Genomic DNA, 25,596 nt, shown 5'->3' with positions numbered 1-25,596 from the left:
CCATACTTCCAAATCCACCCATCCTAATATTATAATGCGAAGTCGTGTCTTTCTGTTACTTATTCTTGCTTAAACCGGTAAACCGTTTTTGATAAAACTTGGTATGCAGGTACTTAGAGAGCTGAGAAAGGAAATAGGAGTTTTAATGTTCGTGAATAAACAAAACAAACCACTCGAAACCAGAGGAGACTCGTTTCAACGAGTATCCGAAATCATACTACCTTTTTTTAACTAAGAAAGTTTAGACGGAATTCAAAGTTTTAATTTTATTACAAATACCAATAATATCCGTTACACCGCAACGATTCTAAGCCCTGCCGGCTAAGAACCATTAGTTTTTTTAGGGCAGTTTTTAGACCCCCCGCAGACTGCAAACTTTCAACAGTCTCTTCATACTTTTAGTCGGTCGATAGTTTAGGCGAACGGTTTATCAGAATCAGGTGCGAATTTACTATTTGTATCGGCCGATAATGAACTCAAACTCCAATTTGGTCAAACTATCGGCCGGCTATCATGGGTCGGCGCAGACAGAACGGAGCCGCAGCAGCGAGGATTTTATTAACGCACTTGGAAAGGAATTGGATGGGCGCGAGCATTTCTTGTAAGGTTCAAGCGTTAGCGTAAACCTCGGAACCGCTTTGGAAACCACGGGTACTATAATACCAACCGTGACCAAGAACCATTGCTTGTACGCACATGGTACGACTGAAATACACCCACTTTCAACTAAATGTAATCACGCCACCTTAAGAGCCCCTCTCCATCTTGGACTTGGACAAAATCAAATTTGAACCATGATTATGATCGTCATCATTAGTACAAAATAAAGTCGATTATGGGCAATCATATAAATATATCCTACTCGTTCGTAATAGCTTACATTAGTCCATCATAGCCAACGAGTTACGAGACATTTTCGGCGATATATCGAGCGACAAATCGGGCTAGACTCGGGAAATTTGCATTTCACACTGGCCTTATTTAGGCCGACTTTCTGCTTCAAAAATTGCAAGTCAATTTCGTGCGTACATCCGTTAATTAAGGCTTTTACTCACAATCGGATGACACTGCACAAAATAGAGAGCCTTCCCTTAGCGTTATATACTAGTCGCATTATGTAGCCAATTATAGAGCCATATAAATATCATACAGTTAATGACTGAGCTGTGTCCTTTATTCACAAAACAGTGTACCTGTTTCACTTATGTGGCCTCCTGATACTGCATTGTTTTTCTCTTTAAAAAGTTTAAATTATCTGAAATTGAGTGATTTTCACATTAGAGTTAATGTGACTGTCGGGGGTGGCCTAATATAATGATGGTATTACCACCCCCGGTAGAGAGTTTTTAGGGTTCCGTACGCAAAGGGTAAAAACGGGACCCTATTATTAGGACTTCGTTGTCTGTCCGTCTGACCGTCTGTATGTCACTAGGCTGTAACTCAAGAACGGTAATAGCTAGAGAGTTGAGATTGTTTATATCTGTTGCCGCCATAACAACAAATACTGAAAACAAAATAATATTAACATTTAAGGGGGGTTCCCATACAACAAACGTGATTTATTTGGCTATTATTGCTCGATATCAATAATGATATCTAAAATTCAATAAAAAAATATAATCCATTTTCAATTTGTCACCTTGTTGTCAACAGACTTCAACCAATCAACCATAAATAAAAGAGTAAAATTCGTATGTAGAAATCTAAGGCTTGTGTCACTCAAAAATCTGTAATTTTGCCTAAGTGTGTGTGTTGTAGTGTGTGTAATGTTTTATTTGTTAAAAAAAAGTATCATAAAAGCATAATTTTTAAATAATATTAGCTCGATGCACTCCTTCACCATATAAACTATAACTGTGCAAAATTTCATTCACCTATGTTTCCCCATTTTTCGTCAAAAGGGATACAAATTTTTTGTCTCACGTATAAATATACTATAGCTATTTGACCGAGCTTTGCTCGGTATTCGATGACAATGACAAATAAAAATGATTCCTAGCTAGATCGATTTATCGCCCCCGAAACCCCCTATCCTATATACTAAATTTCATGAAAATCGTTGGAGCCGATTCCGAGATTCCAATTTTATATATATATGGAAGCCACCCTTCATTTTTTATTTTATGTTATATATATATATATATATATATATATATATATATATATATATATATATATAACATAAAATAAAAAATGAAGGGTGGCTTCCACACAAAAACGCAATCGGCCTATTTTTGCTCTAAATCGGTACGGAACCCTTCGTGTGCGAGTCCGACTCGCACTTGGCCGATTTTTTTATACGTCCATGCCTAGATCCAATTAAAATACTACTAGTCAATCATCGTTAGCATTTATAAATGTAGATACTTAAAAATGTATTTCCGTTGTCTGTAAAAAAGTTCTACGAAAACTCGCTCGGAGTCAGGTGTGGTGTAAAGATACAAAAAAATCTTGTAAAATGTATTCAGAGAGTAATTTTGAAATCGTAACGGTGACTAATGACCTAGATTTCGTTCGATTCCGTTGGAACATAATAAATTAAACTAATCTATACCATTAAGAATGGGAATAGTACTTGAGAGCCTTGAGGAAAGTTCGTGTACCCTTTTATTGGAGATTCCTAATGTTCACAATTCAAAGTCCAGACAAAGAAAGATACGTATAGATAAATTAATGACGTCCATAACAGGCTTTTAACGCGTTCAAATATTATTCCATTAATATACTTAGCCCCTTAGACGATTTTTATAATATTATGTATTATAGTTATGCTGACAATAATATTATTATAAGGGCCTGTATCACCACTTTCTGATAAAGTGCCGAATAGGCTATTCACAACTTTTTTGACAGATTCTCCATGCTTGATCTGTCAAGTTAATTGGTGGATAGCTTATCATCACTTATCAGGAAGTGGTGAAACAGGCCCTTAGGTTTAGAAATTATTTAACGTGAATACTAAATATACACCAAGACAAGCATTAAAATTAACTGTCATTTTAATTTAGTAATTCGGTAATAGATAAAACACGAATAAAATGTCATTTTCTAAAAATGATTCCTAGCTAGATCACTTTATCGCCCCCGAAAACCCCTATATACTAAATTTCATGAAAATCGTTGGAGCCGATTCCGAGATTCCAATTATATATTATATACAAGAATTGCTCGTTTAAAGATATAAGATTAGCAAAAGTTAATACAGCCATCGTTGCTGTATGTTGCCAAAATAATTAAGTTTAATAATTAATTAACCAAGTTTATTGAAAAGTGGATCATTGTTCTGATAATTTGAAAGTCCATTACACTTGAAGATTAGCCCTTAATGACACTTGAAGTGCACTAAGGGAATAATAAAGTGCCAACATTTAGTAAGCTCATTCCTGAGATAAAATTAAGCTGACTTAAATTTTGAGGCGTCTGTTTTGAAACTTTAATACAAATTAAATGGGCCCTCAGGAGACACACCAGATGCAGATAAGGCATGATACTTTCGAAATGAAGGGTGTACAATTTTGGTAAATTAATAAAAACAATTTCCGATTCCATTTGTACTCAGCTAAATTGTTGATTGACACCAATAATTGGTGACAGGGATTTTAAAATATCTGCCTTTAGGCGAAATCTACCCATCTTTGAAATCCGTATTACGTACAGTGACGAACACGACTTTAAACATCTGCAGTTTCTGCACCCACAATTTTGCTTAGCGTTAGTATACAATTTAGAAAGGTGGTATTTTATTATAAAGTCGTATATAGCCTCGGAGATTAAGTATTAAATCGTCCGAATTTGTTATTAAGAATTAGCATCTATCTATATCTATATATTAATACGTGAGCCAAAAACTTTGTATCCCTTTTGACGAAAAATGGGAAAACGTAGGTCAATGAAATTTTGCACAGTTATAGTTTATATGGTGAAGGAGTGCACCGAGCTAATATTATTTTGAAATTATGCTTTTATCATACATTTTTTTAACAAATAAAACATTACACACACTAGTAAAATGACAGATTTTTGATTGACAAGCCTATACATACGAATTATAACTCTTTTACTTATGGTTGAAGTCTGTTGATAACATTGACAACAAGGTGACAAATTGAAAATGGATTATAGTTTTTTTTTTATTGAATCTTAGATACCTTACCTTACCTTAGATAGAAGACAATGCTTACACGGCCAGTCTGAGATCAGCTGGGTCCCAGAGACAAGTCTCTGGGACCCAGCTGAGCTCTTTATACATATTTTTTTCAACTCTTGAGTTGAAAAAAATATGTATAAAGTCAATATTTTTTACAAAATATAGGTGCCGTATGTCGTTGAAATTAAGGTCGAATTTCGACCATTGGGCGATCTCTAGTAAAAATAATATCGCGTATGCCCAATATGAACATTAGGCACAGTGTAATGCAAATTCGTGGACCAAGTTTATGATCCGATTATATATATTGAACTACCGAAAATCCTCCCAGGAAATCGTTTGAGCGCAAAATTAATTACGATTACGAAGCATATTTAATCCAGATTTGATATATTTGGAATTTTCGGGATTAATTTGTGCGAACAATTAATTATCGCTGGGTAAGAGTGCACGTTAGTAGAAATGCATTAATTTTGTTCGTTGATAAGATTATCAATATCTGATATTATATTTTTCTGATAGATTATATTATAATAATTTATTACAACATGTCGACCGCATATTCGTCTGCTCACAATTTCGTTTAGCGCGCGGAAACCGTAAATTTTACCGGAATAAATAGTATCCTATGGCTTTTCCCGGGACTCAAATTACCTCCATACCAAATTTCAACAAAATCGTAGCAGACAGACAGACAGAAGATAGACGCTTGTGGTAAGGATCGGAAAGCTACCTTTAGAATGCAAATGGGATTTAGTTGAAATCATATTCACGCTGGCCACAGGCCACAAACTGTAGTGGAAATACAGAGTATTCGAAACTCACATTAAATACTAACTAAATAACATTTTAACAAACAATAATTAAATTAAACTTTTTGATGTTAATCCCGACAACATTTTCCATTTGAGATATTATAATTTATAATATTGTGTTGGTTATTTAAGTATTTACATGGCTGAACTCGTACTAAACTTTAAAACGTATATAAGTGAAATTATTTTGAAAGCGCCTACGTCCATTTATGCGGTTGAACAAAATATGTGGGTGTGTTTAGCTTTGTCCACACTGTGCCTTTTTTGAAAGTTGAATAAAAAGATGATGACGAAAATTGAAGATGAAATTGCATAATGTGGACATAGCTATTGGAACTCAGCTCAATCGAGCTTCTATCTAGTAATAGTCCGCTACTAAAAAGCCTTTGCTAAATAATTATTGTCGTAGAATAGGCATGATGACTATTTTTTTTCTTATCGGTAATTGAAAAACACTTCAAAAATAGAAACATCGTTGAAAGAATGACTCTGATAGCTTAAAAATTCACCAAGATATGCTTTTAATTGCATAAGTTATCGAATTGTATAAAAATATTAAGAAATTTAAGGGAAAAAAAATCGACTTGAATATCGAACTTTGAAGGCGCATAACAAAAAAAATACAAATGCTATCTATCAAGCTGAAATTTTGGGAACACCTATTTTTTACCGTGATTTCTTTATTTTATTAACAAAATTCGCTAATCTTTGACCTTGTCATCATCCCTATTACCTTTCAAATTTCGCTAAGCGCTGATCTTGAGAACAACCAAACCAATTTCGCTAATTCTTTTTTGTCGTGTTTGCTAATATCGAAAGAAAGATTTTATTTAAAAAAAAAACCTGAAAAATATTATAAATAGGCTCACGACACTGTGACTGAAATTACTGAAATTAATTAATCTAGGATGTAATAATAATTGGTTTTACAAAAATCTACATGGTTTTACTTTTTGGTTCTAAAACGTGAGTGATAATATAATGTTTTAGCGTACTTAAGGTATTAAAATAAAAAAAATGTAAAAAATAACTTTAATTTAATAATACAAACGGCGAAGTTATCCGCGAACAAATATAAAAAAGTAAAATATTTCCTCCTTTTTGAAAGTCAGTTAAAGATCCAGCCATTTCAGAGATTAGCCAGAACAAACAGACAGATATACAGACAAAAAATTTAAAAATGTTGTGTTGGTGCATGTACGTTATAATATTATTATGCATATATGCATGTAGATAGTAAAAAAAACGGTTCTTTCAGTATAACAAACAGACACTCCAATTTTATTTATAATTTATGTATGTATAGATGTTAAGATATGGATTATATTTTTATAACATACCGCCTAGCTTTTAAAAAGACCCTGACATATTATAATTGGACGCTGTTAAGTATTCGTGTGCTAGCCCACAAACTAATTAGTAAAATTTACGCGTTGAGTTATGACTGCAGTTATGTTCTTTAGATGATATAGAACAAGACTGCAACAAAAAAAAATTGTGGGTTAGGACACTAATGCTTAACAGCGACCATATTATAATATTATTATATAATACGGAATATTAATACGGAAAATTGTAAATAACCGTCAAAATTTGTCTATTATAAGAGATATTTTATTAATATCATTCGATATACTTCTTTAAAATCATAACGTACGGTATATCGACAAGAGCATACATTTCGTTACACAATAGATGTTATCTTGGATTTATTTCACGAAATAAGGAGTAATGTTCACTCCGAACACAGAATGTTTTAATAATGGCGATAACGAACACGCAATTCGGCGCGCGGCGTGACGCAGGACGTAGTCGGAGACGATAATTTTACGGTAATGTTTGAAGTTGGTTTAACTTAAAACTTTATCCGTAGACGCCTGGAACTGTCAGTTTTTGTTGTACTTACCGTTCAGTGAGCAGAGTGTAAACTGTTCTGAGACTTTTATTTAAGAAGTACTAGAAATTAGTATATGAATTTCTAGTACTCTTAAAAAAAAGTACAGCGTTGGCACAAGAGTGGTTTTCAAGGGTGCCGTTGCTCAGGCACCAATTTTACTTTCAACATCTACAGTCTACACTATAATATTATAAAGCTGAAGAGTTTGTTTGTTTGAACGCGATAATCTCAGAAACTACTGGATCGATTTCAAAAACTTTTTTACCAATGTATAGCTAAGATATCCCCGAGTGCTATAGGCAGGGCTCAGAAACCTGGTTAATCTTTTAGAACTTTTAGTTAGAACCGCCATACATTTCCAAAAGAGCGTTTTCATTTCGATTCCGCTCTGATCGGACCGAAATTATTTCTGGTTTTGTTCTAAGCAAAATGAAATTGCCCACTGCTCAAAATACCGGTTAGAACCGTTCGCGGTTATGTTCGCCCCGCCCACTCACACACACCACGACCATCACCCATTATCCACACATAAACAAGTTATGGTCTATTGGCTATAGATGGTGCACTAGAAAGGGATAGAAGATATCACTGCACTAGTTACTTTCCGCGAGAAATTAACCAAGTTAATTTCAGAAGCAATACCGCTCGCATCTCTATTTCGCTCCGAACGAACACTTATCCAAAAACCTGGTTAAAGAGCGTTTTAACCTGGTTAAAAAAATACCGGTTCCGAGCCCTGGCTATAGGTTATGTATGTACCATGGGCGGAACCGGAGTGGATCATTAGTAGGTATATCATATAATATATTATGCAGTTGTACGATACTAATGCATAATATATTATACTGATGCTCTCTGCCGGTACAGGAACACATCGTCTTTATCGCACATGGTAGGCCCGAGCCATTAACTATTTATTTCTAGGACTAGGCTGTAATGCCATATTAAAATTCCCGAATAAATTTGAAAAGAAAGATCACAAAACATGAGAGTTATATTAATATTTTAGTATTAAAACTTATTTAACTAAATATGTTTAAGGAATATTACGATTCCCTTAAATTAATTTCCCTATCGATTACAGAATCTATATAATATTATTGTAGCTAATGTAGTTGATAAAGTTAAGTTAACAACAGTTGGGAAACATGAACATTAGAAGTAGATGCGACGGGAGTTGGTAAGTTTGGTGATAAATTATGTCAGCAGATTATTGGGTGCGACTTACATTAATGTGCGCTTTTATAATTCTGGGCGTCACGTTATCACTTATCGTGGAAGCCGACTTCCACGATAAAATGTTGTGGATACGTTAAATGCCCTTTTGTATTTTACGTAACGCGGACGTTTTGTGCGGTTCAGAAGAGTGTAGACGTCGTGATGTCCTCTAACGTGCACGTTAAAAAGTTGTTGTCGACGGAAACTTAAAAGCGTCTTCATAAAATGTGTCCCGACACCGGTGTCCGATCCTTTGATGTCATGATCTGTGGAATATTTTATCGACAAATTGGCTCTCAAATTTTTTCTCTCTCTCACGGTTGTAAAATGGCAGTCATTTTAGTTTTTCTCGGGCTTTCACACTAATCTGACCAGTACTTCTCATGTAAATATCCAATGAAGATAAAAAAGGTCTCATTTGATAGCTAAACTTATGGACTACGCTTGCACAAGCAATAGATGCTCTAAGTCAAATAGTTTAGAAGTTACAACGATTTTCTTATGAAGTATACGTCAGATTAGTATGAATTCAAAGAAACATTTTTTTTTTCAAAAGTTGGAGAAAAAATAATTGAACTCATGGCATACTTTAGTGACAAGTTGCCTTTCAAAATTTTTTTTTTATCCAAATTGAAAAAAAAAATTCAACGGGCTTCATACTAATCTGTCCTATACTTCATAAGAAAATTGTTAAAACTTCTAAACTATCTGACTTAGAGCATTGAAGTAAAAAATTTATTAAAGGTGAAAACCTCTTCTATCTGCGTAAAACAAAAAATAATCAGCTTGATGCGCTAGATTTTTCACAAAAAGCCACTAATTAAAAAATACTGTTTTTTTTTCTTAATTTTTGATTTTTCTATATTTAATTCCACGAAATTTATAACATATTGCATGTGTAAGCGTAGTCCACAAATTAAGCTATGAAATGAGATATTTTTTATCTTCATAGGATATTTACATGAGAAGTGCTGGTCAGATTAGTGTGAAAGCCCGAAAAAAACTAAAACGGCTGCCATCTTACAACCGTGTGAGAGAGAAAAAATTTGAGAGCCAATTTGTCGATAAAATATGCCATAGATCATGGCATTAAAGAATCGGACACCGGTGTCGGGACACATTGTATATTTCCATACATTTTACTTCCCTATGTTATCGTTTTACAGCGGATGTCCACGATATTTTCGCCACGTCCAAAATTATAAAAGCGCACAATGATACGAAAAATCCTAACATACAATTTGGCAATTTTTTGACCGAAAATAATAAAAATGTATCGTTTTATAGATGTTTTTTTATTATTGTGAGGAAAATGATAACTCTTTTTATTTTAATTAATTATATTTACGTTAATCGAGACATTTAAAATATATGACTATAACATCTACTTGGATGTCTTTTGTTAAAAAAAATATAATATTGATATATTTAACGTAACTTTCTGTTACGTTACTTTGGAGTAGGTACCAAATTGATTACTTACCTTCAAATAACCTATTTTAACTGACTTCAAAAAAGAAGGTTGTCAATTCGAACCGTATGTAGGTATGTAGTATTTCGAGAACTTTCATTTTTATATAGAATGTTAATATAGGTATATATTAACATTCTATATGAAAATGAAGGTTAATATAAGTATCAGCGTCTGAACAATGAATGTACCCAAAAGTGTATGTATGTATGTTTTTATGTTTGTGTTAGCATATCTTCTAAACTACAAGTTCGATTTAAGTGATTCTATTTTGATGTACTTGGTATTGTTCAACTCAGAGAAAACTGTAATTTTCATCAAAATCGGGTGAGTAGTTTTTGAGATAGGGAATTTTAATTCTTAATTACGTTCAATTGTGAATTCGGTTTTATCTTTTTAAAATACTATTATTACTTACATTAGCAGCCAGCACGCGTCACGTTGGGCCATGTTGGAAAACCAGGCACAATTACCGTCAATCATAGGAAACCATGGACGAATTAGCCCCACTACATACACGTTTGTATTTCATAAAGTATAGACTTAAGCCTGCAGGTGGCTTGCATATAGTAAACCTGGGCTAAAATGTAAAGGCATAATTAGGTATGAGGGAGCCGGATTGGCTCTTGCTTTAAAATGTATAAAGCGTGGGTAAAGTTTCAAAGTTTAAGTTTTGACTGCTTGACTCCGCGTAGAAAGTCCCCTGGGTGGTTTATGTTAACATATTAACTGATATTAATATTCCCAAAATAGACTGAGTTTCGTGGCTATAAAATGTGCATTGTGCAAAGTAACAAACAATGGCTGTTATTAAGAAAAGAAAACCGACCATAGTACATTTTTATTAATGTTTGAAACCGAAGTACCTATGTGTATTTTGTTTTTAATATTATTTGTACCAAGTTGTAGATTTTAAATATAGACTTTTTATGGCTTTCTCAGCTTTCCTACATTATAAGGTTATTTTGATTAAAATCGTAATTTATTTTTAACTTCTGTAGTACTAAAATAAATTTTAAATATTTTAGGAGCAGTATAGATTTTTTATCTAAGCTACGGTTTAAAACTGCATACATTTTTTATTTAATATACCAACCATATTTTATTACCTACGTAACCCATCAACTCTCGTGGCTCACTCGACTAATTTAAAATTTATTAAACATTTTTTTCAAACGGATTTCGAAATGAAATCCGTTTGAAAAAAATGTTTAATCTGGTAAAATTTTTCTTTTATAGCATTCTATTTATAGAGCCAAAGCAAAGGGTTAATTAAGAGGAAATAGCATCTGCCCGCCGATTTTCTTTTTTTTTTGCAGAGGGAAAATTTAAAGAGTCTTTTTGAGATCTTAGATTGGCTCTTTCAATTTATTTACAAGTAGTTAATTTTGATCAAATTGTTGCACAATTGTATATTTTCCTTATTGCGCAGCTAAGTACTTAAGTACCTACGTGATATTTCAAGGTGTAACATTGTATCCGCCCATACTCAACTTACTAAACTCCTTGTAGAATATATTCAGTTTATATATAATAATTTACGTTAAATCTGATTTATATATTTAATTATCTCGGTATCAATAGATATTTCGTGATTACAAAATGTAAAATGTAATGGTAAATGTTTTGATTTCCGGGAGATCGAATCTAGTGATACAATTGTATAGAATACATCCGTTCGGGGAAAAAGAAGGCAGATGCCGTTGACTTACTGAAAAGCTGGCAGGCTAAAATCAATTTTCAAGAAACGACAAAGTTTTAAATGCATGATTATGAAATATTAACAGTGTTTTGTACGTAATATAAAATAAGAAAAAGTTTGAAACATAAGTATTAAATTCATTGCTAATAATAGGATTACGTTAATGGTGGTTAGAGTTGAGAAGAGGTTAACCACTTGATTGACAGTATTAACTTGTTGCTTTAACTCCAGTAATTAGGGATTGATGTTCAAGGATCAACTCTGGATACCTAGCTATTATCCAAGCCACGAGGCAAGCCAAATAACTTTATATTAAACTTGCTGTCCCGGCAAACGTTGCTTTGCCATAATATTTAAAAGTCAAGCCCAATCCCCTACCCTTTTCCCTTCCCTACCCTCTCCTGTTTCTTTCCCTACCCTTCCCTATTCCCTACCCTCCCCTATTTCCTTCCTTACCCTCCCCTATTACGCACCTGCAGCTCTTCTGATGCTGCTAGTGTCCATGAGCGACGAAAGTTGCTTTCCATCAGGTGACCCGAATGCTCGTTTGCCCCCTTATTTCATAAAAAAAGTACCTATTTCGCCCGTATTATAAGTGACTAAATAAGCAACGTCAATCGCTATCCCGTCGCTCAAACAATGGTCGCCGTCAGTCTCGAGTTGTAATTTACTATTATTTATTCAACAAATGCACTTATCAATATAAGGCTTAGGCCAAACCTACGCGACCACGCGACTGCGAAGCGGGAGCGTCAAGTTGCGTCAAGTTGTCAAATGTGTGTTTTGTATTGACGCTCCCGCTTCGCAGTCGCGTGGTCGCGTAGGTTTGAACAAAGCATAAAAAGTACCCAGTAGCCGATTCTCAGACCCACTGAATATGCATATAAAATTTGGTTAAAATCAGTAAAGCCGTTTCGGAGGAGTACGCGGCCTAACATTGTGACACGAGAATTTTATATACTTATACTTAAGACTAGTAGACGCCCGCAACTCCGTTGCACCAAAATTAGTTTATAGCGCTGGAACCGTACATTTTTTCAGGATAAAAAGCTTTTTTGACCTTTCCCAGGACTAAAAGTATCTCAATTTCAAATTTAATCAAAATCAGTTCAGTGGCTTGGGCGTGAAGAGGTAATGCAGACACACTTTCGCATTTAAATAAATAAATAATGATTTCTAGTTGTGCGTTATGACAATACACACTAAACGACTAATTTAGCAAAATTTTGACACCACTAAAAAATACTACGTAATATATTATATAATATTATTAATTATTATGGATAAAACAAAATTGTGTTTCATACAACAGGTCTAACACCCGAAGAGGAGGCGCAGCAGTCTGTGATTAAAGAGCTGATCAACACAGAGGCGGACTACATCAGACATCTTATGTCAGTTGTTGAGGTAAGCTTTTTTACCTACTTACTTCGCAGACTACAGAGTCTTAGTCGGCCGATAGATTGACCAAATTTCATTCTAGGCTGGATTTATTTTATGTGCCGCGCGAACGAGCGGCTTGGCCGCTACACCGCGAGCATAGTAAAGGAGAGGAAGTAAGTTATCTCCATACGAAGGCACCGCGCGCGGCTTGTATGTGTGCGCCATAGTATCAATGCGTCGCCACGTACGGCACACAACAAAATCTCGGCGGTACCAGCCTCTAAAACACGCCGAGATTTTATTGTGCCGCGAGATCACTAGCAAACGTGTATACCGATTTCGCGTTCGAGCGGACGCATATAATGCCAACCTTAAGTTGGTACTACTAATATATATTCTGTGCCTTAAGTACATTATTATCAGCCGATACTAAATTGTTTGTTGTACGCACCTCTATACATCTTTAATACTGATTAAACATTCGATTAAACTATTCACCGACAAAAAGTCAGCGGAGGCTGGTTAGGTAGAAGTTTTCCTACTTAAAATGACGCGCCCCTCTCCTGTACGTATAAAATTTTCCATTTATTTACTAGTTAAGTAGTAGCGCGTCATTTTTAACCGACTTCCAAAAAACGAGAAGGTTATATATTCGGCTGTGGATATATATATTTTTTTTTAAGTTAGACAAGCTCTACGTTAATAACAATGTACGTAATCAGATATTTCCAAAATCACTTCAAGCTGAAATACAGCTTTTTGCATTCTGGGAGTGCCGGTAGAAATGGAAATGATAGAGCAGCAGGAATACATTTTCGGCGTGCAGTTTAGACTGCAGTTTAGACTCTTTAGAGAGATGTTACTTCTTCTTCTACGCCAGTCTTACGAATTTTTGATTCGACAGCTGTTACGTATCTCGAATCCACCACACACAAGTTATTTTTAGGGTCCCGTACCCAAAGGGTAAGAACGGGACCCTATTACTGAGACTTCGTTGTCTGTCCGACTGTCTCCAGGCTGTAACTCAAGAACCGCTATAGCTAGAATTCTGAAATTTACACAGATTCTGTATATCTGTTGCCGTTATAGCAATAAATACTAAAAATAGAATAAAATTAATATTTAACCCATACAACAAACGTGATTTTTTGGCCTTTTTTGCTCTATATCAAAAATGGCAACAGGTAGGTACTTGAATTTTTTCAAAGTCCTTAGTTATTTGTGTACTTTAATATTTAATTTTAACACAAAAATAAAAAATAAAAATCAAGGCTCCCATACAAAAAAACACAATTTCTGGTCTAATTTTGCTCTATAATGGCACGGAACCCTCCGTGCGCGAGTCTGACTTGCACTTGGCCGATTATTTTTTCTATTATAATAATATCATTGATATTACATACAATATGACTGGTGAGACATTTTCAATACTCGACGACATGATATTTGGATATTATATTAGATGAAAAAAAAAAATATAATATCAATTGATTACTGAGTAAATGTAGCTTAAAGTTAAAATATAATTATTTTACCAACGCATGGACACCGCGCGCGGTGTGTCCTTGATTGATTGCACACGCCGCGCCGCCGCGCCGCGCCGGCCGCATAGAATTCCTACTTGCCGCGTAGGTAATATAGCCGCGTAATTCACTCAGGGTCCATGATTCATTTATTTGAAGGGAAATTTGGTAAAAAATTAAGTGCCTAATTATATTACATAATTATAATGAGAATCGAGTACCGAATACACTCCATATGTATCGCAAATGTTTCATCAGTCATGCAGTATAAATATAGTATGAACGTATAGTCTAATATTATATTATAGTATGGGAGGGGAAGGTGCTAATTTTGTAGTCACTCGATCGTCACGGAGACCTAGTAGGTTTTTTATATTAGGTAAAAGTGATAAAAAAATAATAAGAGCGTTTTTTATTGTAGCAGTGGGTTCAGAAACTGCAGCCATTTTAAAGTTTTGAAAAAGAAAATATATTCAGAAAATAGCTTATTTCGGTCAGTTATTATTATATTTTAGACAACAAGGACTACATCGTTTAGTTTAGTGCAAAATAAAATACCTGCGAAGCTTAGTTAGGAAAATATGAAGCTTTATTTTTTTTATGTCCCTACAGGCTTACCTAACCTTTGAATCGTCAGTGCTTTATATGGAAGCTTCTTCGGGGTATACTTAATATCCCCTATCTTAATCTGACAAATCCGGTGACATTTCAATATTTAAAAAAAAATATTAGCCCGCCAAGTGAGAAATATGATTTCTATACCATGATGACTAGACACATGTCGGAAGCCTATACAAGCTTAATCTGACACGCTCGAGCTAGTCCCGAAATCCCCTCTTCCTCTCCCCAACTATTAATAGTAAGTGCGAAACATAGTCGAACCGCCGCGCTGGGACCAGCCCGTACTAAATGTGGCTCGAGAAAAAGTTTTAATATGAATTTAATAGCTCGGCCATGAGTCGTGATGGAACATTATCCGAATCACCATAAGGGAGCGGTAATATATTATTTCTCCATATTCATCATCATAAGGCTGCGTTCCCACCAGATATGTGTTGCGAGGAATGTGTTTTTAAGATCCAATAGCATCGCTGCGCTGAGCGATGTCATAGCAAGCTCACATCAATGAAGCAATTCTATTGGTTCTCAAAAACACATTCCTCGCAACACATCTCTGGTGGAAACGCAGCCTAAGTCTAAGGGTACGTGGTACAACCCCCTACAAAAGACGATAGCGATAGAATTTGACTTATGATATCGCAAACGCTATGACACACAGCCGCACGCGTTTAATGACTTTAATTTAATTAAGAGTTTGACAAAAATAATGTATTGTGTTGTGATAAAAATATAATTTAAGTCAAAATCTTCATTACATTAAGTTTATTAATCTTAACATCTATAAACCCTATCAAAGGAATAGCGTGCAGGATAGTGAATTGAAATTGTAATAATAGAGAATATTACACAAATATCCGAGCAGAGGGCGCTGCTAGCACATATACTTAGAGCTGGTACACATTCGGCGTTTTGAAGCGCGTGCTTTGCTAACGCGCGTTTCTATTGAAGCGTACACATGCAAGCGCGAAAGTAACGCGCGCTTGCATGTGTACGCTTCAATAAATCCGGGGTTCTCGAAACGCGCGTTAGCAAAGCGCGCGCTTCAAAACGCCCAAGTGTACCGGGCCTTAATAATCCGACTAAAATCCGACATGTTGCACACGTCATATCTGAATATTGTCAGAAACGTTGTCAAACGTAGAAAAAAAAACTTTTTTTTTAAATATCTATACAGACTATACTAGTGAGTGGTGCTGCCTCTAGCGTGAAAACATTGCAGTGTTAAATAGGCAGTGCATAATATCCTATTAAACAGTTTAAAAAGCGAATAAAACATTGCAGTAATCATATCCTACTAAACAGTTTAAAAAGCGCATAAAACATTGCCGTAATATAATACGAGTATATATCTCATTAAACAGTTTAAAAAGCGAATGATGTTTTAATAGTTCTCGTCATTAACAAAAGATGTCGCGGGGAGAATGGGCTCTGTTGTGCCAGGTTCACAGGAAGGGACACATAAAGGTACGCGATTCCTTTTTATGAGGACGCGTGTACGTTTAAACGTGTATTCAAATTGTACGAGACATGCAGACTCTAAAGCTTATCAGCGTAAAAACTTTTTTTTACTTTTTTACGGAGAGTCTGGTACAATTTAGAACGTTTCGTAGAGACCTCGCATATAAAATGTATTGTGAAATTAGAAGAAAGTTCAACAACTTAAAGCAACGATGATGCTATAATTGGCTGCATACAATACCTTCTTAAGTTCTTACTAAATATAAAAATATCACAACTATATTCCTTTTAGTTATACAATTATTTTTATTAGGCTTATCAAAGTATTTTAAAGCAAATCGTATTTTTAGCGTAATAAGTTGTTAATTTTCCAAAAAATAAATAAGCAATTCATAGACTGCCAAATCCCTGTCTGTCCTTTTGCTGACTAAAAAGATTTCGTCTACCTTGGTCCATTGCGACTAAAAATAGAACATTTACGCCTAAAATAAAACGGTAAAGCCGTTTTCCCCCAAGGCAAAGCAGGCAGAGTTATCAAGGGCGAGGCGAGGCGAGTTATCTCTCGTTTAAACGTCCATCAACGCGATAGAGTGCTGATTACCGCATGCCTCGCTACAACACTACCAGTGATGTGTAGCACGATGGGGGCCCCACCTCCCCACAGAAATAAGCCATGATAAACTTACTATACGGATTAGTTCATGTTATTTCAGTTGATCGAAATAGTTTTGTTAATTCAATTTTATAACTAAATCCATACTAATATTATCAATATGAAAGTATGTCTGTCTGTTACCTCTTCACGCCCAAACCGCTGAACTTATTTTGCTAAAAGATAGAAATACTTTGAGTCCCGGGAAAGGACTAGGATACTTTTTATTCAGAAAAAATTTACGATTCCCGCGCGATAAAAGAATATGGCGCAACAGATTAGCGGGCGTCATTAATTAAAACTAGAGATCGCCCAATGGTCGAAATTCGACCTTAGTTTTAACAACATTAAGACTACTACGGTCTATATTTTGTAAAAAAGATTGACTTTATCATATATTTTTTTCAACTCTTGTCTCTGGGACTCGGCTGATCTCAGACTGGCCGTGGAAGCATTGTCTAATAGTATCTAAGATTCAATAAAAAAGCTATAATCTATTTTCAATTTGTCAACTTGTTGTCAACAGACTTCAACCATAAAATATAAAAGAGTATAATTCGTATGTATAGGCTTGTCACTCGAAAATCTGTCATCTCCTTAGTGTGTGTGTTGTAGTGTGTGTAATGTTTTATTTGTTAAAAAAATGTATGATAAAAGCATAATTTCAAAATAATATTAGCTCGATGCACTCCTTCACTATATAAACTATAAGTGTGCAAAATTTCATGCACCTACGTTTCCCCATTTTTCGTAAAAAGGGTTACAAAGTTTTTCGTTCGCGTATTAATAATATGATATAATCTACATTATATCGTAATCATTGGCAATACAACATAATAATAAAATACGCTTAAAGCTCCTTAAATTAAGATATAAAGGTTGGGCGGGTGAAGTTTAATAATTATTTTCTTGAAAATATAAGGTTCTATTAATGCCGCAAGTACCTCTTTGCTCGTTTAATTTTGACCCGAGCCATACTTTTACCTAATAAGGTATATTAAACCCAATGTGACTCGCTGATCCCTTTTTCATGCCCTTACGAGTACATTGTACAATGTACATCCTTTTATCTCAAGATTAATTTGTTCCCAAATTAGAATATAAGACATAACTCGCTGTCTTGCTACATTATTGACTTAAACAGTTGAAACTTCCTCTTCGATTTGGCTTAAAAAATTACACCATGATTACGTTGCTAACTACATTAATGTACAATTATTTAGAAACTAGCTGTGCCCCGCGGTGTTACCCGCGGTTTAAGTGATCAAAACGGAACTATACATGGTTCTATAATGGTTTATGGTAGTGATGATGAAGAAGACGTCGAAACTCCCAAACTTGTATCTATAAGCCCATATACCCCAAGGTAGGTGCTAAATCTTACTTGTTGGTAGCATATGCTTAGAATACTGCTCACGAAACCGAAATCATCACATATTTCCATATAAATTGTGAGAAGTTCCCTCGATTACTTATGGATCTCTTCATCAGGTTACACTTTTATTAAAGTTACACTTCACATCTCTGTAGAAGGCAGTCATTAAATAAAGTTTTATTAACCCCCGACAAAAAAGAGGGGTGTTATAAGTTTGACGTGTCTGTCTGTCGGTCTGTCTGTCTGTCTGTCTGTCTGTCTGTCTGTCTGTGGCATCGTAGCATCCAAACGAGTGGACCGATTTTGATCTAGTTTTTTTGTTTGGAAGCTGACTTAAATGAGAGTGTTCTTAGCTATAGTTCATCATCACCAGCCTGCTCCGTGCTGAAAAATCGCGGTTCATCTGGTTCGTGAAGGGCCGATTAGCAACTTGCAGTCGTTTGGTGGGCTTTATTGCATTCTAGTTCGTGACATTTATGAATATTGACACATTAATGGAAAGTTGACCTGGTGCTGCAGCATCACCTTGGTAATCAATAGGATACCCAACTCCTCACCAACTTAGAGCAATGGTTTCGTGTTTGGGCTCATTTTAATTGCGACAACTAGTAAGACGTAGATAACTAATAAATTTTTGCATGCTGCTGCTGCAGCATCACCTGGATTCTATAGGAGCCGAGCTCCATATTATGAACCCAAAGTGTCATCAATAGAACATAATTATTCTGCACTATAGCCAACACAAGTTTAAAAAGCATGAAATAAAATTAAATTAAGAAATTAAAAAAAAAACCCCCGCCAAACAACTTTAAAAAGTAATGAAATCATATAATATATTACTGACTTTAAGTTTAAATAATTCCTAAGTGTAAAGTAATATTTTAGTCCATAATTGTTGTCACGGTGTGTCGGGGGACCGCCAACAGTGTCTTTCGCATTTTGTATCGCCATGTCACTGATTGTCTCGATTTGGTTCGCTGAAAACTGATCCTTAAACTATAATGTTGTGAAATCAAACATCTACATTAGCGGTCCCCCGACACACCTTGACAACAATTATGGACTAAAATATCACTTTACACTTAGGAATTATTTAAACTTAAAGTCAGTAAAATATATTATTTCGTTACTTTTTAAAGTTGTTTGGCGGGGGTTTTTTTTAATTTCTTAATTTAATTTTATTTCATGCTTTTTAAACTTGTGTTGGCTATAGTGCAGAATAATTATGTTCTATTGATAGAACAGGATCATAATATTATATCCCAATGAATACCATCTAGGAATGTCCTTTTGGATGAGGCCGTCAATATGAGTCCAAACATGAAACCTCCACTTTGGGTTCATATGGAGCTCGGCTCCTATAGAATCCAGGTGATGCTGCAGCAGCAGCATGCAAAAATTTACTGGTTATCTACGTCTTACTAGTTGTCGCAATTAAAATGAGCCCAAACACGAAACCATTGCTCTAAGTTGGTGAGGAGTTGGGTATCCTATTGATTACCAGGTGATGCTGCAGCACCAGGTCAACTTTCCATTACTGTGTAAATATTCATAAATGCGTGACATTTATGAACTAGAATGCAATACCACCCAAACGACTGCAAGTTGCTAATCGGCCCTTCACGAACCAGATGAACCGCGATTTTTCAGCACGGAGCAGGCTGATGATGATGAACTATAGCTAAGAACACTCTCAATTAAGTCAGCTTTCAAACAAAAACAAACTAGATCAAAATCGGTCCACCCGTTTGGGTGCTACGATGCCACAGACAGACAGACAGACAGACAGACAGACAGACAGACCGACAGACAGACACGTCAAACTTATAACACCCCTCTTTTTGTCGGGGGTTAAAAATTAAATTTAGAAATTTAAAAAAACCCCCGCCAAACATTTTAAAAATAATGAAATATTTTACTGACTTTAAGTTTAAATAATTCCTAAGTGTAAAGTGATATTTTAGTCCATAATAATTGTTGTCAAGGTGTGTCGGGGGACCGCTAAATATGTAGATGTTTGATTTCACATAACATTATAGTTTAAGGGTCAGTTCACAGCGAACCGAATCGAGACAATCAGTGACATGGCGATACAAAATGCAAAAGACACTGTTAGCGGTCCCCCGACACACCGTGACAACAATTATGGACTAAAATATCACTTTACACTTAGGAATTATTTAAACTTAAAGTCAGTAATATATTATATGATTTCATTACTTTTTAAAGTTGTTTGGTGGGGGTTTTTTTAAATTTCTTAATTTAATTTATTTATTATCTCATGATATGAGCTCACTGAATGCGATTAAAGCTGGTCCGCGATAACGAGCGGTTTGGCCGCTACACCGCGAGATCACGAGCAACAGGCTAAAATCCTTTTAAGTATTTCCCAGTTAAGTATTTAATAACCGAATAATAATTCTGAACACTAGGAAATAACAAACCATGACCTAGTATACAAACAATATTCAGGTCTATTGTTAGTTAATAACTCTAATCAGCTTTTGAGCTTTCCGCACCTTACCGGAAGCTTTGTTCATGAACGAAACTGGAACAAAGATTTTTTAGTTGCGAGCTTTCGCAAACTCTTGACACGCTGCCGCGCTGAAACAAACTATAACGATGGTTATTTTCTTGACAGTTTCGGGTATAGACTATAGGTAAGCGTATTTTGTAGTAGGAGAGGCCAGTGTGCTATTCGTGTAGTTACTCGAGCGCCGTGAAGACTAGGTTTTGTAGATTAGGTAAAATGGAGAAAAAAAATAGTATAAGCTTAGGAACAATAGCCATTTTAAAGTTATAAAAAGAAAATACGAAAAAAATTGCTTTCATATGTAATTTTAAATTAACTTGTCCTTGTTGTCTAAAATCTTGTAGTAGATTGCTAATTTACTACAAGAGTTTAGACATTAAGGACTAAAACTTTTTTTTTAATCTGAAACTTTATTTTTTGAAATTTTAAAATGTAACAGCAGCGATTAGCCTGTTACCTTTAAAATATCAGTGGTTTATCTGTAAGCCTCTTTGGGGTATGCCGTATAGTTAATATCACGGTATTGTTAATTTATCTATCAGATCCAATGACATTTCAATACTTGAAAATAACTTTTTTTAACCCCCCAAGTAATCTGATTTTTATATATAATTTTAACTAGAGACGTATTTTGGGAAGCTTGTTTTTTTTTATGAAATAAGGGGGCAAACGAGCAAACGGGTCACCTGATGGAAAGCAACTTCCGTCGCCCATGGACACTCGCACCATCAGAAGAGCTGCAGGTGCGTTGCCGGCCTTTTAAGAGGGAATAGGGTAATAGGGGAGGGTAGGGATGGGAAGGGAAAGGGAATAGGGGAGGATAGGGAAGGGAATTGGGCCTCCGGTAAACTCACTCACTCGGCGAAACACAGCGCAAGCGCTGTTTCACGCCGGTTTTCTGTGAGAACGTGGTATTTCTCCGGTCGAGCCGGCCCATTCGTGCCGAAGCATGGCTCTCCCACGTATAAATTATAATATTAGTAAGTAAAGTAAAGCATGGAAAACAACTGTTTCACTCATTGCGATTACGTTTATGAAGTAAAATGTAACCGCCAGGCGGATTTAATATTAGTAAGTAAAGTAAAGCATGGAAAACAACTGTTTCACTCATTGTTTATTACGTTTATGAAGTAAAATGTAACCGCCAGGCGGATTTAATAATTCTATTCTAAAATTAAAACTCATAGCCAATAAAGCTGTTGATGAACAAAAGGAAATTGGGACAGAAACGGGAACCAAACAAAACTGTCGATCCATCAGAACGTGAACATAGTACGTACACGCAATACGCATTACGTGGAACAGCTGCAAAATCCTCGCCGTGACTAATTGAAAGCTTCCATCAGTTTCTTTCCAGTATTTTCGAATATAGCGGATTTTCAGTATTCCAATCATGTCTAGGGCTATATTGCTTCTGGAATAATGGAAACCGGCACTAGAATACACTGGAATGCAACTTTGCAAAAAAACGCAGAATCAGATCAAAGGTTTGTAATAATGTAAAATCCTATACTAGTAATTATAGTGTTTACATTATTCCAAACCTATGTATTTTTCGAAAATTTTTACCAAAACATAAATCTTATAGCATTTGTTGTAATCAGGTCATTGCCAACAATGGCCTGTTTACAACCAAACTGCTGTAAGATTTTTGTTGTTGAATTCGAATGCCTTCCAATAAGAAATTTATAATGATGAGCAAGCATTCGTAAATTCAATAACAAAAAATCTTAAAGCAGTTTTTTTTCGAAAGGGTCTAAGCGACTGGTCTGGTTAAGACCATGATAGTTTAATCGTGGCTATAACTAGTATGTTGCTAGTTGGTTTGTAAATAAACAATGAGGGGGCCTGGCCTCCTCCCCTAAAGTCACAAGTGTCACATGTTGAAAACATGCAATTACCTAGTGCCTACAATGGCCAGTTTACAACATTAAAATGTAATTTTTGAATGCTTTCTAATGAGAAATTTCTAATGAGTTAGCATTTGTAAATTTAATAACAAAAATCTTAAAGCAGTTTTGTTTATTCTTGTGTAGACCGGGCGACCGGGCCATGTTTTCCCTCAAATCTTCAGGTAATGTATTTTGCGGCTGGCTGGCGCCAGGGAGTTAAGCCACCCCAGTCCCCACATACTGATAGCTATTACCTGTAATCTGTATTGTCTGATAAACACAAATATTGACGGGGGAATCATAAATTACAATCTTATTTGGCAAATGATAATCCACTTTATATTATTAGAAGTCCAAACTCCCAATCTGCTCTTTAATATGATTGCGGTTTCGACGTCGGGATCGGCGACATAAATTATTGAAATATTGATGAAATTTTGTGTTTGGCTAAATTATTTCAATTAAATCAAAAATAATTCAATTTCAAATATTGCTAGTTTATCTCGTACTATTTTTACTCCAAAAAGAATAATAATAATAATGATAACCATTTATTTCGGACACTATTCATCCATAACCTATAAGTTCTAGTTATTTAGTTAGTAAATAATAAAGACTGGTTAATTGATATTTACGACTGCACTTATAGATATTTAATGATTATTTTTCTTTAATTTATTAAAGATTTTGACATAGATTGCGATTGTAGTGGCGAAACTGAACGCGCCGGAAATGTATTCGAGTAAGGCCACAAGAGACATAAATCTAGTGCATTATTAACTGTACAATAGTAAACATTTAAATAGTAAGTACAGGTCTAAAGAGGATAAGGTTATAAATCCACCAGCTGACTTTGAGTTGGCAGACACCCGTTTTCGTCTGACCCGCTTTTCATTTTCTTCCTAGGATGAACCGATACACTCTATCTCACAGTATTTATTCAATACTATTTTTATAAGGTTCCACTAGCAATCCTTACATATTTTTTTAAATACGAAGTGTGTCAGTCTGTCCGTTACCTCTTAAATAGATAAACCGGATTAGATATTTGGTATGGATATACCACGTGTCGGGCCACGCGCAATATAGGGTTCCGTAGTACCGCTAGTTTTTTAAATGTTTGTATGGTCAATGAATGTACATTTATAACGTGTTTTACACTATAACTAACAACATCATATCAGTTACTTTCAAATGAATATGAACGAAAAGTTCCTTTATACTTCGCCGAATATATATTTTTTATTTGATCGACTATTGCTCTTACGACTTATGAATTCTTCTTAGCCGTGATAGTTTTCTTTTTAAATTCAGCATATTTCCTACGCCCGTGAATTTTTTCACATTTCCAGAAGCAACCATTTAACTAACCAGCTGGTAGAAGGGGGGGACACTCTAACGATTTTTTCCACTTTAAAACCTAATATTTAACAAACGGATCCTTTAATCTGAAAATGATCTATGAATACGAGTACTTATAATATTTTTAAAAAACCTATTCAATGACACCCTACACGATGGGGTGGACGCGAAAAAAATAATTCATCCCCGTTTCATGTGTAGGGTACCATAAAAAATAAAAATATATTTTTAAGAATTTTATGTACCATTTTGTCGGCAGCATTAATATGTGCATTCGTGCCAAATTACAGCTTTGAAGGTCCTATAGTCTCTGAGCAAACCCGCGGACAGGCAGACAGACAGACAGACAGACGGACGGACAGACCGAAACTATAACGGTTCTTTGTTGACTACGGAAACCTAAAAATGACACAAAATAGTTTTTTTTTTTCGGAAAAATGTACGGTTCTTGCGTAGCGATAAAATTTCGGACAAAACAGAGAAAAAATAGTATAAGCCTTTAATAAAGAGAAAAAATATAAGACATTTACCAGTTACCACAAGTCCGTGGCAGCATTAAAACCAGGCACATAAATTAAACATAGCCAACTAATACCAAAAACGTAACAGATAGTTTTTTGTGAAATAAAAACAGTATGCTACGAGCACCCCTAACTTAAATTAGTACAGTAGCTCAAGGCAAATCAGTTGCAGACTTCGCGACGCGTAGATGCATTTCTAAATTAATATGGATTTGACAGATTCGCAAGACGTCTCACGCAATTGAAATCTGTCAAATCCATACTTTATGCCGCGCCGCGCCTCGCCTCGCCTCGTCGCGTTCATAAAGTTAATAATGTTAATATACCTAGCGGAATAGGGAAACGAAGGCCTGAGCAAGCGAGATGTCACTATCAGTAACACTGCGTGGTAAAAAGAGACGTGTGATACAAGACAGCAGCTGCACTCTTTTTTTGACGTCCAGTCGGCACGTGCCGCACGATGACAATTTAATCTCATAGAAATCATGTTCAATCATGCTAGTGTAAGTGTATACGTACACATATTTTTACACACAGATGAAACCAATTTTAGTTTCGTTTGACAGCTTGAGATTGTTGCTCTATTCCGCTAGGTAAATTAACTTTATGGTCGCGTTGCGGTCTGAATTGACCCTGGCTCAACTCACACTGGGGCAGAGAGAAGCGTCGCGACGCATCACGTTTTATTCCAACAGCATATTCCTCTCTATTGTTCTATTCATAGACTTAATGTTCTATTATTTAAGAACAAAATAATTTCTGCTACGGAAATTTGAGAGCTCGCTTTTCGATTCGCTTATTGACGCTTCCATATTTTTATAGCAGAAACTACTTTTAAATATATAATATATAACAATAGAGACATAGAGTTGAATAATGAATATGCTTTGGCAAGAAACGTGATCCCCAGTGTGAGTTGAGCCTAACAGTTACAGGCGCCAGTTGTTGAGGAATGATATATTGTAACAGTCGTTAATCTGAAACTACAAAGTTACTGCAAATGGAAATATCGTGCTAGCTATTTTT

At 35.3% G+C, this 25,596-nt stretch overlaps 1 protein-coding gene across 1 annotated transcript in view; it reads left to right on the top strand.

Moving 5' to 3' along the window:
- LOC121738754 overlaps window positions 1-25,596 on the top strand; it is a 127,918-nt gene that overhangs the window by 88,168 nt on the left and 14,154 nt on the right. The window contains exon 6 of the mRNA XM_042130989.1: window positions 12,563-12,657. Coding sequence (XP_041986923.1) covers window positions 12,563-12,657 — 95 coding nt within the window. The remainder of the gene's footprint in view (window positions 1-12,562; window positions 12,658-25,596) is intronic.

The sequence above is a fragment of the Aricia agestis genome, chromosome Z (genome assembly GCF_905147365.1).
Source record: "Aricia agestis chromosome Z, ilAriAges1.1, whole genome shotgun sequence".
Classification (NCBI taxonomy): Eukaryota; Metazoa; Arthropoda; class Insecta; order Lepidoptera; family Lycaenidae; genus Aricia; species Aricia agestis.
This window is presented reverse-complemented; position numbering and strand designations above follow the sequence as displayed.